Source organism: Sminthopsis crassicaudata, chromosome 4, assembly GCF_048593235.1.
Source record: "Sminthopsis crassicaudata isolate SCR6 chromosome 4, ASM4859323v1, whole genome shotgun sequence".
In the NCBI taxonomy this organism is placed as follows: Eukaryota; Metazoa; Chordata; class Mammalia; order Dasyuromorphia; family Dasyuridae; genus Sminthopsis; species Sminthopsis crassicaudata.
Window position 1 is genome coordinate 220,995,974 of NC_133620.1, and position 12,003 is coordinate 221,007,976.

General features: G+C 38.3%; 1 protein-coding gene across 4 annotated transcripts in view; it reads left to right on the plus strand.

Annotated features, from left to right (window-relative positions):
• BACH2 (BTB domain and CNC homolog 2) overlaps window positions 1–12,003 on the plus strand; it is a 425,828-nt gene that overhangs the window by 393,426 nt on the left and 20,399 nt on the right. For all 4 annotated transcript variants that reach the window (XM_074310289.1, XM_074310291.1, XM_074310290.1 and 1 more), the window contains one exon: window positions 6,996–8,618. In XM_074310289.1, coding sequence (XP_074166390.1) covers window positions 6,996–8,618 — 1,623 coding nt within the window. The remainder of the gene's footprint in view (window positions 1–6,995; window positions 8,619–12,003) is intronic.

Consider the following 12,003-nt stretch of genomic DNA (forward strand, 5'->3'; position numbering starts at 1 on the left):
ATTTCAATAAAGATTTATTATATTCTGGGTTTTGGCAATACAAAGGCAGTTAACAAAAGAGTGCTTTGCCCTCAGGTAGCTTACATTCTAGTTAGGGTTGAAAAAGGCTCTTTCTAGTCCAATTTCTAGTCCAATTCTAGTGAAGGACTACTATCTATTATATCCCCTATTATGCATGGTTTCACTACTTCTGGTGGCAGAGTGCTTTGTTTTGAATATTTCCATCTCATGAGATAATTTATTCTCTTTTTTCTCTGGATAGATCATACTCTCTTTTAAGTCCCTAGAACTCTGTGTACTAAAAGGGTATTAAAAACATGATAAATGAATGTAACATTTTGCATCATTTCCCAAACAATTTTTCATTGCAATAGGAATAGATTTCATAGGATAGGAATTGGATTCAATAAAAAATGTTAATGTTAGTGCTATTTGCCCCCTGAAATATCGATTACATTGGATATAAATCAAAATATTTGCTATGCATGCCAGTTGTGATTTTTTTTTCAGTGCAAAAATACTTTCTTCTAATTTCTATGAAATGATCCGAAATGATTGCTATAATATCCTTAGGACATTCCATACTCCAAAATTCCTAGGATTAGCATTTATGGGGTCTATCATATATGTCAAGCCCCAAAGTGCTTTTGTGGTAAAGTTAATTTGAATTTTGATTTCCTAAATTTTCTACCATTCTTGAAAATAAAAAGGATTTTAAGACTTTAAGCCATAAGGGCCTGGGAAGGATCCTTTTTTTTTTCTTTTTTTTTTTTAATTTTTTTTATTATATATATATATATTTTTATAATATTATCCCTTGTATTCATTTTTCCAAATTACCTCCCCTCCCTCTATTCCCTCCCCCCGATGACAGGCAACTGGGAAGGATACTTGATGGTAACTTTTGTAAGTGATACCCTGGTCACATAGATAATAGTCACCACTGAGGATAATTGTTAACATTGACTTCTGCAAGTACCTTCATTATAAAATAGTGCTTGGAGCCTCATTGAAACTTTATAAACCCTATATACAATGTAACCCTTCATGCAGACTAATGCCATGAGCTATTGCTATCTCTCCAAAACCATTGTTGAGACTGACATATTGACCTTTGAAGCAACTACTGTGTCTAGTGGTTCTGTCTTATCACAGCTATGAACAATATTGCTGATACAAATTAGAAATGGAGAAAAAGCCCTGGCCGCATTACTAAAATGTATTTTTCTAGTCCATGGTTTAATTATGTTTGTCTTCATTAATGGGTTTACTCCTTCCCTTTGGGAAGAATTTTCTTCACATTCTCTATTAATGTCCTTATCTCATTTCTTGTCCCTGTGATACCACAAGGGGGAAAAAAACACACAATCAAAACCCCTCTCTCTTACATTTCAAAGTCCTGTAGCTGGTAACTTTATCATATAACAATCAGTTCTCCACCCCCCCCAAAAGAAGAATAACTTGGAAATTTTTGAAATTTTTCTATTCAAAAATTGCATACCTTAAAATAATATTTGTTTCTTCAGGAGATAGGTATAGGTGGTCTCCAATAGGGATGTAAAAAATAAGCATAGATAAGAAACACCATCTATTCCTCTGACCCCAATATCAGAGATCATATCTAGGCTCAGTTGAATCCTCTGTGTCCCATAAATTGATGAGATTTTGCTGCTGTGCAGAATTGATATGTTTTCTTCTTTTGTTCACACTGCTCATTCCATTACCAATTCTATTCCAAAGATCTATCAGCAAACAAACATAAATATAGTCAGTCCCTTCTTCCTAGCTCTTGATTCAATTTGGTAAACACTTTTATTAAGTACTTAACTTTACTGGACCTTAAAGATCCAAATATTACCCTCCCCATCCCTGCCTCCCCCAAAAAATCCTTTCCTCAAGGAATTCATATTCTACTGGACTATTTTATAGATGATTTATCTGTAGAATTCTCATATTTTCATATATTCTAATGACATACTCTCACTTGTGAGAGAGAATTTCTTTTTGTACTGATTTTATTTCTTTCAGACCCTAAATCTTGATACCAAAGCAAGTTTTAATGACCCTATAGTTTTCTTATTTGTGTCAATTTTCACTGAAGTTGTAGCTTCCTCTGTTTTATCTTAGGGATTTTCTATTTGTTTCTGGGACAGCAACTGGTCTTATAAAATCCTAGCATCATTGTTCAAGAACCCTGTTCCTTTATCCTCTACACCCAAAGGAGAGAGTATCTTGTACACGTCTCCTATCTAAGGTGTATTCAGTGACATCAGAATGATTCTCTACACATTTGAGGTTATATAAAAATAAATCTTCAAAATGTTCTGAGAAACTATTTGTACAATTATTACACTTGCCTGGCCATGATGAGAATCTCAGACTTATTTCTTACTCATTATCTTTGGCTTGTACCTAACCAGGAGATTTTAGCCCATTTTGTCTTAAAGGTCCCTTAGAGGTAAATCTGATTCTATTAAGGGCAATGAAGTAAATTTAATATTGCAAATTACTTCACTTTGTTGTCATTGCACAGTCATTTCTTTTCCCTGAATATGATTTTTACCCCTTTTAAATAGAATTCTGACCATGAAGATGTCAGTTGGTTATGTCAAAAGATGAATGACATAAGTGGTTTAGTAATCTCTCTCTCAGAAATTTTCTTATTAGGACTTAATTATTTGCCTTCTGGACCCAATGAATAAACACAAAACAATTCCTAAGGTAACAACCAGTGGGACCTACCCATTTTAAAAGCCAAATCAGTATTTAAGAGCACTGAGGCCACTAAGAGTCTGCTTGTTTTAACACTTTGTTATAGTGAGTGTATTTGGAGCCATTCGTACTGGCCTGAATTACAACAGAAGCAGGTCCCAAGTAAGGCACCTGTGGCCATTCAGAGTGTACATATTTAGACAGTAATTCATGAGGATGGGGTGATAATAGTGATGATGGTGATAGCTAGCATTTATATTGTGCCTACTATATGCCAGACATTATACAAAGCACTCATTCTTCATGACAACTCTCTGAGGTGGGTGCTATTGTTTTGCAAATGAGGTAAACTTCATCATCTAGCAGCCACTATGATAAATTATCTCTGTACCTGATATAAGTGTACAAATGATCCCTCCAGCCCAGATGATCCAGAGAGAGCTACTGCTCTCTCTCTCTCTGATTGTGGCTCAAAGCCTTTATTGCCAGTACTACTTATCAGATCTTTGATACATAGTGCCATGAAAGCATCTCTTCTATTGTTATCTATTATATTTTACTCTTTTCCTATTATTTTCCTTTTGAAAGAGTTTTGCCTTATTTCCCCAATAAGATTTTAAGCCCCGTGAAAGAAGAGGATTGGTTCTCATAATTTCTTATCTAACTCACATCCCTAGTGTTCAGTATAATTCAATGGAAAGAGGGCCAGCGTTCAAATCCTAACTCTGCTGATCCCTAAGCAAATCAGATATACATCCCAGGCCTTGGTTTCTCTCAGCTATGTTGGGCAAGAGGCTGGACTCACTGGGCTCTTGACATTTCTTTCATCTCTCCTTCTATGATCTTTTTTTTTTGGCCAATTTGGTGAAGTATAACTATGACAAGATAATATTTAAACTCACATTGGGGAAATCCTGTAATAGCTTCAGTTATGTTTCAACACAAATGACCCAATTTATTTTGTCATGGATTTGAAAGACTGTCTGCAAAAAGCCTATCATTCCTCAGTGTGGGAAAGGAGAGGAAATAATAATTTATGAAGGGTCTATGTGCCAGGCATTATTTTAAGCACTTTTATAAATACTTCCTTTGATTGTAAACAGCAATCCTGGGATGTAGGTGCCAGTGTTCTTTCCATTTTAAAGTTTAAAAGAACTGAGGGAAACAAAGATTAAGTGACTTGCCCAGGGACACGCACAGCTGGTAAGTTGTCTGAGACCTAATTTGAACTCGGGTATTTCTGACTCCAGGCCCAGTGCTCTATCCATTGAGCCACCAGATGACTTGAAAGCTCCATGTTCTTTGAAGTTGAGCAAGTAAGCTACTTGTGTTTTTATCTATGCAGCAGTCCTATTCAATCACTTCAGGAGAATGTTTGAAAAGCTGTGTCACTGTTTTTGGACTCAGAAATTTACTTAGTAGTGGACATTCTTAACACCCGTAATGTTGTTAGCATTAGCCTATCCCTCCCCTGAGTAATGTGAAATTTTCTCCAGCTCTTGGCAGCTCTGGAGGCAAAAGCCTGGGATTCTTCACTTCATTTCCTAGTGACAAACCAAACCTAGCCTGTCTAGTGAGTGTGCCTTTATTTAATGAATCCCAAACTGTCTTTTAAGACTTCTTATTTTTTGGTTATTTTTTTTAATTAGTACGGATATAAAGGGAATAGCAACATTTGAGGAAGGAGTTGTTTTGGTTTTATTCTTTTATATAACAGAAATTGACAAGCATAATTAATTTAATTAACAAAAATAGTCTTTCTATCTCCTACTTCACCCGCATTGAGAAAATATGAATGAAAAAAAGAAGTAAAAAAGCCCTTTTAACAAATTTTCATAGCTGATCAAAACAAATTCCTATATTGGTCAAATCCAAAAATATGTGTCTCATTCTGCACTCTTAATCCTCCAAGAAGATGCAAGAAAGAATAAAAGAACTCATCTATGCTAAAATATTTGTAACAATACTTTTGTAGTAACAAAGAACTAGAAACTAAAAGGATGTTCATCAATTTCTGTTACATAAAAGAATAAGTTCTTTTATATGAATGTAATGGAATACTGTTATGTTATAAAAACTTAGAAAAGGGCATTTTCGCTGAAAACCTGGAACATTGTATGTGAATTGAAACAGAATGGTTGTGGAAGATTTGGTCAACCTTGAATTTCATACTAAATTTAAACCAGAAAAAAGTTGTTTACAAAGAGAAAAGACTTGATACAAAGTATAAATATATGAGAATTTATTTTCTCCATGTCACCATATAATGGGATGACATTACATATCTTCCTAAGAAATGACCTGCAAAAACAGTGGAAGGCATTTATTTGTTTAAAAGTAAATTATTCCTTAATTCTTCCCTTTCTTCTTCTTCCTTAATAAGGCCATGAAGAAGTTGAGAGACAATATGGTGTGTTGGAGAGGGATTCTAACTCACAGTATTTGAAGTCAGAGAATCAGGATTCAAGTTCTATCTGAGCCACTCCCCTCTCTGACTTTGGGCAAGTTATTTAACCTCTCTGGGCCTTGGTTTCCCCTTTTGTAAAATTAACTGTTTGGATTAAATGGCCCTTTGATCTTCCTTTGACCCATAAGATATGCATCTCATTCAGTCACATGCCCCTAAGTCCTTCTGTTAGTAATTTGGAAATCTTACTATTTTTTGTTAACTATTTCTAAAAGGTTCCTTGCTCATTAGAAGGCTTTTAATTTTATTTGAGTCTGTGCTTTAAAAATGGAACAGGTGCCATGTCTGCTATATCTATTATTAGCTTTTTTAAGTATTAGATGAGAAATATAGTTTTGTAAACAGGCAATACATGTTTTAATTCTGCTGTTAGGAGAGCAAGATGAATGACTAATGATGACTGATACTTTCCTTATTTAAGGGCTGTCTCATAGCATTTAAAATACTCTAGCTAGGAAATGTTACAAGGGCAGGTTTGGGCTGGTGGTATATCCTAATCCCTGTAATAACAAGCCTCATTGTCATGGGATCTTGTGAAATCAAATATTCTGGTTAGTATGGTATATTGGATTCTGTATTAGTGAGAGAAGAATATTCTGTTTCCATTTTATCTGCAATTCATTCACCTGGTCTATCTGTCAGGTCATTATTAGTGTCATTCATAATGCATCCCATAACATATGCCATTGGATGGGAATATTTATGCCGTTTTTCCCCCATCTCTTTCACGGTTAGAAGTGCTTGTCTGGGCCATGGACAATGGCTACTTTTGCACTATGTAATGTTATGGCAACCCATCACCCATCAGCAATTTTTGTCCATCTCCACCAGGAGGATATAGGCCTCAGGCAGCAAACATTCCCTTTAAGTTTCCAAGTCATTTGTGGCTATGAGCGTGTCTATGAGCAAGCTGTGCACAAACAGTGTTTCCAATGGGTTTAATTTAATGGATGAGCAGAAAACATGGCAATTAGGCTTAACCATTGAAGAGCTAATAGGAAAATAGGGGGCTGCACTCTGAAGTGGCAGCTAATAAAAAAGAAAGGTGTACTTGGGGTAACAGGGCCTTCAGACGCCTCAGCTGATGTACCTCATCCTCCCATCCAAGGCTTCCTGTTCACACATTCTCTCATGGTCACTAGTTCATTTTTAATGCAGAGCATTGTTCTCAATTATGTCCATCATCGTTGTTATTACAGTCATCATCATTACTATTATCGTTGTTCACATTAATGATGATAGTGATAGAATAAGAGAGAGATGGCTTCAACTAGAAGTTTTAATGAATAGCTAATATACTAGGAGAAATGATAGTTTATATTCCCTTTTAATTTTTTTAAACTAAGCATGAAAAAGCAATTTTTGACTTCCACACACTTACGTTTTCCAAGAATTCTCCACATTTGGGATTTGCAGGGGGAAGAAATAATATACTTCTTGTTTAAAATGTGCCCACAAATTTTGCCATTTATATGAGGTCTCCAAAAAGCCAATCTTCTGGGATAGGAATAGAATTTAAATTTGCATGGAACTTTCATTAATATAAACATAGGGCCCATTATCATTTTGATTGGCCACCAGGCCTTGGGACTTCTCAGTTCCGTCTGCTACATGATGAAGTACAGAAGTGGCGCACGGTAGACAGCATTAATTACTGGAGGCAGCATCATTGCTGACCTGATCCAAGATTAACTGCTACTTTGAAGCCTTTATCCCCCAGACACTAGAGCTGTCTGGTTATCTCACTTCACTTGAAGGACCTGGGACAATAGCAGTGCTGATGGTAATGCTGGCAATTTCCCTATTTGTTTTGCAGGTCACTGCTCGGGGGTTTGGTCCATTGTTACAGTTTGCCTACACAGCTGAGCTGTTACTCAGCAGAGAGAACATCCAGGAGGTCATCCGCTGTGCCGAGTTCCTGCGCATGCACAACCTCGAGGACTCCTGCTTCAGTTTCTTGCAGACCCAGCTCCTGAACAACGAGGATGGCCTGTTCCTGTGCAAAAAAGACACCGCTTGCCAGCGCATGCATGGCAACATGGAGAACTCGGAGGGCGAGGAGGAGGAAGAAACAATGGAGTCGGAAACCTCCAAGATATCGTGTCCCAAGGAGCGGATGCATCCAGAACCCCTGAGCTTTGAGTCCGTAGCCCCAGTGGTAGAAAAGGAAGAAGGCGGGATCCCCGACTCGGAGGTGCCCAGGGACGAGGGCAGGGGTAGTGTGGACAAAGACGCACTCACACGGTACCCCAGATATAAGAAATACCAGCTTGCTTGTACCAAGAATGTTGTCTACAACACATCGCACATCAGTACCTCAGGTTTTGCAAGCGCACTCAGTGAAGAAAACCCTGGCAACGGCCTCCAGGCAGGGCTGGCCATGGGACAGATTAAAAGTGAACCTCAGAGTGAAGAGAACGACGAGGAAAGCATCACGCTTTGCCTGTCCGGAGAGGAGCCTGATGTCAGGGACAAAGAGGGGGACATGGAAATGGAGAGGAAACAGCCCAGCCCCAGCCCCAGCCCTGTGGCCACCACCTCTACTGCTGCTGCTGCAGCCGCCGCTGCTACCCCCTCGGCCACCTGCATGGACAGAGCAAAAAGCAGCTCCTCTCCCTCCTGTTTAGGGGCTCTCTTCAACAGAACAAAAAGTGCAGAGTTGTTGGGCTTGCCCAGTACCTCCCAACAGCACTTTGCCAGGAGTCCAGCTTGCCCTTTGGACAAGGGGACAACTCAGGGTGACCATAAAACTGACTACAGCCCTTTCACAGGGAATTATGGACAGTCCCACGCCAGTCAGAAAGATGCTTCCAGTGTCCCAGTGGGGTCTCCTCTCAAGGGGCCTGGGTTCGAAACCCTCTGCAAGCAAGAAGGCGAGCTGGACAGGCGGAGTGTAATCTTCTCTTCCAGCGCCTGTGATCAAGGGAACACTTCGGTGCATTCATATTCTGGCATAAGCAGTTTGGACAAAGAGCTCTCTGAGCCCGTGCCAAAGGGTCTCTGGGCAGGGGCTAGCCAGTCCCTCCCCAGCTCACAGACCTATTCCCACAGTGGACTAATAGCTGATCACTTGCCAGGAAGGATGCGGCCTAATACCAGCTGCCCGGTGCCAATTAAAGTTTGCCCTCGCTCTCCCCCCTTGGAGACCAGGACCAGGACCTCCAGCTCCTGCTCCTCCTACTCCTACGCAGAAGATGGGAGTGGTGGTTCTCCCTGTAGCCTCCCTCTCTGTGAATTCTCCTCCTCTCCCTGTTCCCAGGGAGCTCGATTCCTTACCACTGATCATCAGGAGCCAGGCCTGATGGGAGATGGAATGTACAACCAAGTCCGACCCCAAATCAAATGTGAGCAGTCCTATGGAACCAACTCAAGTGATGAGTCTGGATCGTTCTCTGAAGCAGACAGTGAGTCATGCCCTGTGCAAGACAGGGGCCACGAGGTAGGGAGTTAAGTACAAGTGTGAAATACATGTTATCCCCCCATTATTGGGCTACTATAACTCCCATGGGCTTATCCCTCTCCCTCTTGCCAGATTTCTCCTAGTTACCAGGGGCAAAAGGTTGTAGAGGGTTGGGACATATCTCTCTCCACATCTCCAAAAGCTCTTTGGTTTGAGACTGTACTTGGTTTGTTTAAATTGCTATTTAAATTTTAATATTCAACAAACAGTATGGTATAGTGGGAAGAGTGTTGTATTTGGAATAAAAACATCTGGATTCAAATCCCAGGCCTGCTAATTACAGTATGTGAAAACTTGAGCAAGTCCCTCTCCCTCTCCTGGCCTTAAGTTTTTTTGTTTTGTTTTGTTTTTTAATGAAGGGGTTGACTAGCTCTAAAAACTAGGATCCTAAGCACTCAGGGTGGGCATAAAGAGTGACCTAGAGTTCCCAAGGACTATGTTAGCAGAGTATACCCACTGAGAGGTCCTACCAAGCTAAAAAATGGCCCCAGCAACAGAATATATGTCCATTCTACAGAGACCAGTCTGGCTAAGTTCAGGGGCCTCTTGCCAGAAGATTGGTCACCAGGTAAAGAATTTTCATAGCCACAAACTTCTATCTCCTAAGGTTTGCAGAGGATTGTAAATTGAATTGGTAGAAGGATTATCCATACCAATAAACTCTCAGATATTTGAAGCATTAAAATCAAAAATGTCCAACAAATGAAGGCAAATAGCATCATGGTAAAAAAACAAATTTATCTAGATTTCACTGAGAGAGTTCATAATTTTTTTCCCAGTGCTTAGCACAATTCTGGCATATAATAGGCACTTAATAAATGTTTATTAATTGATTTTTTCAAATGTCACCATTCTCCCTGCTTCTTTCTTAAAACTGAGACTTGAGCCTTAGCCATCCATAACTTGCTTGCCTTTTAGGAAAAAAAAAAAAAAACATTATTCTTACTTACACTGAGGAAAAGGGAAGGAGACCTAGGAAGTCCTAGGTAATCTTTCCACAGCCCCCATAATCTTTAAACAGCTCATACTCTCGTTCCTTCATCCCAGCATAAAGAAAAGTATGGGTCTTTTACAAGAAAGAATATTTATTCATTTTAAGCCATTTAGGTTTGTGGTTTGTTTTTTTGTTTGTTTGTTTGTTTTTTAAATAAAGACAGTGATTATTTTGAAGGTTCAGAAGTTTGGGGATGAGGGAAACCTATAATTTCATTAGTTTAGGAAATTATTTCTCTCTAGTAATAGAGATCAGCAACTTATAGTCTTAGAGAGTTGCCTGAGGCCCTGAAAAGTTAAATGACTTGGCCAGGGTCACACAACTAGCATGTTAAAGAAATGGGACTTAAACTCAGGCCTTCCTTAATCCAAGATTGGCTCCTTAGCCACCATGCTTTGTCTGCCTCTTAATAAGGAGTTAACTGGAAAGCATGGTGGAGTTGGGGTAAAAGGACCTTAGTTTGACCCCCAGATCTTTCTGACTGCAAGTTCAGCTCTCTATCCACTAATCTACAACTGCTTCTTAATCTCCACACTATGGATAAATGGTATTTATCACTGTTAAACAGTAGTGGATTTTCCCATCTTCTTTATGCTATCCTCCTTTATGCTGGAACTGGGCTTAAAGGTTCCTAGTCATTTTTATGCTATTTCTACTTGGATCCCATTTCCCAAGGTGACATCCAAAGCACACACAGTCAGTCAAACATAATACTGTGGGGGATAGATATTACTTAATATACCCTCTATAAATTATAGGAAATGAGGTTTAATGGGTAGTGGAATTGAGCTCTTGGTTCTCATCCAACACTGAAATTGAAATGCTTATACTCAAAGAGATTCAATTTCTCAAAGTGATAGGTGATGGGGATTGGGTAGAGGTGGAGGTCAAGACCAGATATCTCATAGAGGTAAAAGGAATGAGGAAGCAGAAGGATAAGGACCCCACATTTCCCACTCTCACAAATCTCTAAGAAGGTCATATAAAAATGCTTACATCCACATGGGTCATGTTTTGATAGTTAGTCTTGTTTGTTGTTTAGCTATTAGCATGAAAGTGAATACAGATAAGACCAGCTACCCCCTGGATTTCACATCTGCCTTAGAACCAGTAGATGAGGAGAGGGCAGTGGGACTAAAATTCTAAATCTATGGTCCTATGATCCCTTAAAAGTTTGCAGACTATCACTGGATCTTGAAGTATAGGAAAGTTAGCCAGAGAGCTGAAAATCCACTAAGCTGGAGGGGGGAATGTCTTTTCAGGCATAAGTTTAGTTATTCAGCAATATGAAGACTACAAGAAAAAGATGAAGTTTTTAGCTTGGTCTAAGATCTTGAAAATGGATCTCCTATAGTTACCTGCTTTTTTAAAAGGCATCTTTGCCAGTAGTCATCTGCTATCTGCTTTGCTCTCTAATTTTCTTTGCCCCTATAATACAAAAGTGGAAAATTAGTTTAATTTTTAAAATTATTTTTAAAATTTTAATCACCAAAATTTCATTTAATAAGTTGATTTTAATTAATAATTTTAATATTCATAAAATTTTAATCATTTTAAAGAGTATTAGAAAATTATTCAAAATAAGTTAGCTGAATTGATAGGAAAGGAAATGAGGAGAATCTTTCCCAGCTGACTATATCAGGGTCATTTGGATTTTATATCTTTGTACATAGTAAGCATTTAATAAATGCTTTATCATCCAGCCTATCTATTCATCCTAGACTCAGGCCACAGTTTAATGTGATAGTGACCTTGAGTGAATGGAGATTTTATGAAGCAGGTCAAGGGTTTTTTTCCTTCCCTCTTTCTTCAGTCTCTTTATGGATGTGACTAGAGGTTCTGTTTTATTTTGTGAAACTGTTGGCATATGTCCAGTTTATCAACATAATGATGTGGGGGACCCCAGAGTGAGGAAGGAATGATTTACTGTAGAAGAGTAAAACAAAATTTAAAAATAAGAATTTTTTTAAAATAAAGGCAGTCTTTCATTTCCTTTCTTTTCCTTCTTTAAGAAAGTTGTTCTAATAAATGTTGTGTTTTTATGGTAGCTGAATATACTTAAGAAGCTGTCAATTTCGTATAAATCTTCTTTTACCCCACCAACTTCCCAAGAGAGAAGTTAGTCATTTATTGGCACTTAATGCTGCCTACAAGAATGGGGATGTTTCCTCTGTTCAGTCAGTGTCCATTCAGCCACCTTAAAATATAACAATAAAACTAGACATACTGAATTTTTTTAAGAAGTAATGATCAGTCAAGCTGTAATAATAATAATGTGAAACAGCTCATCCTCTCTTTCAATATCTTACTTTAGAATTTAATTTGTGTTTATCTTTTCAAAAAAAGATTTGTTTTAAATTTATAAATAAT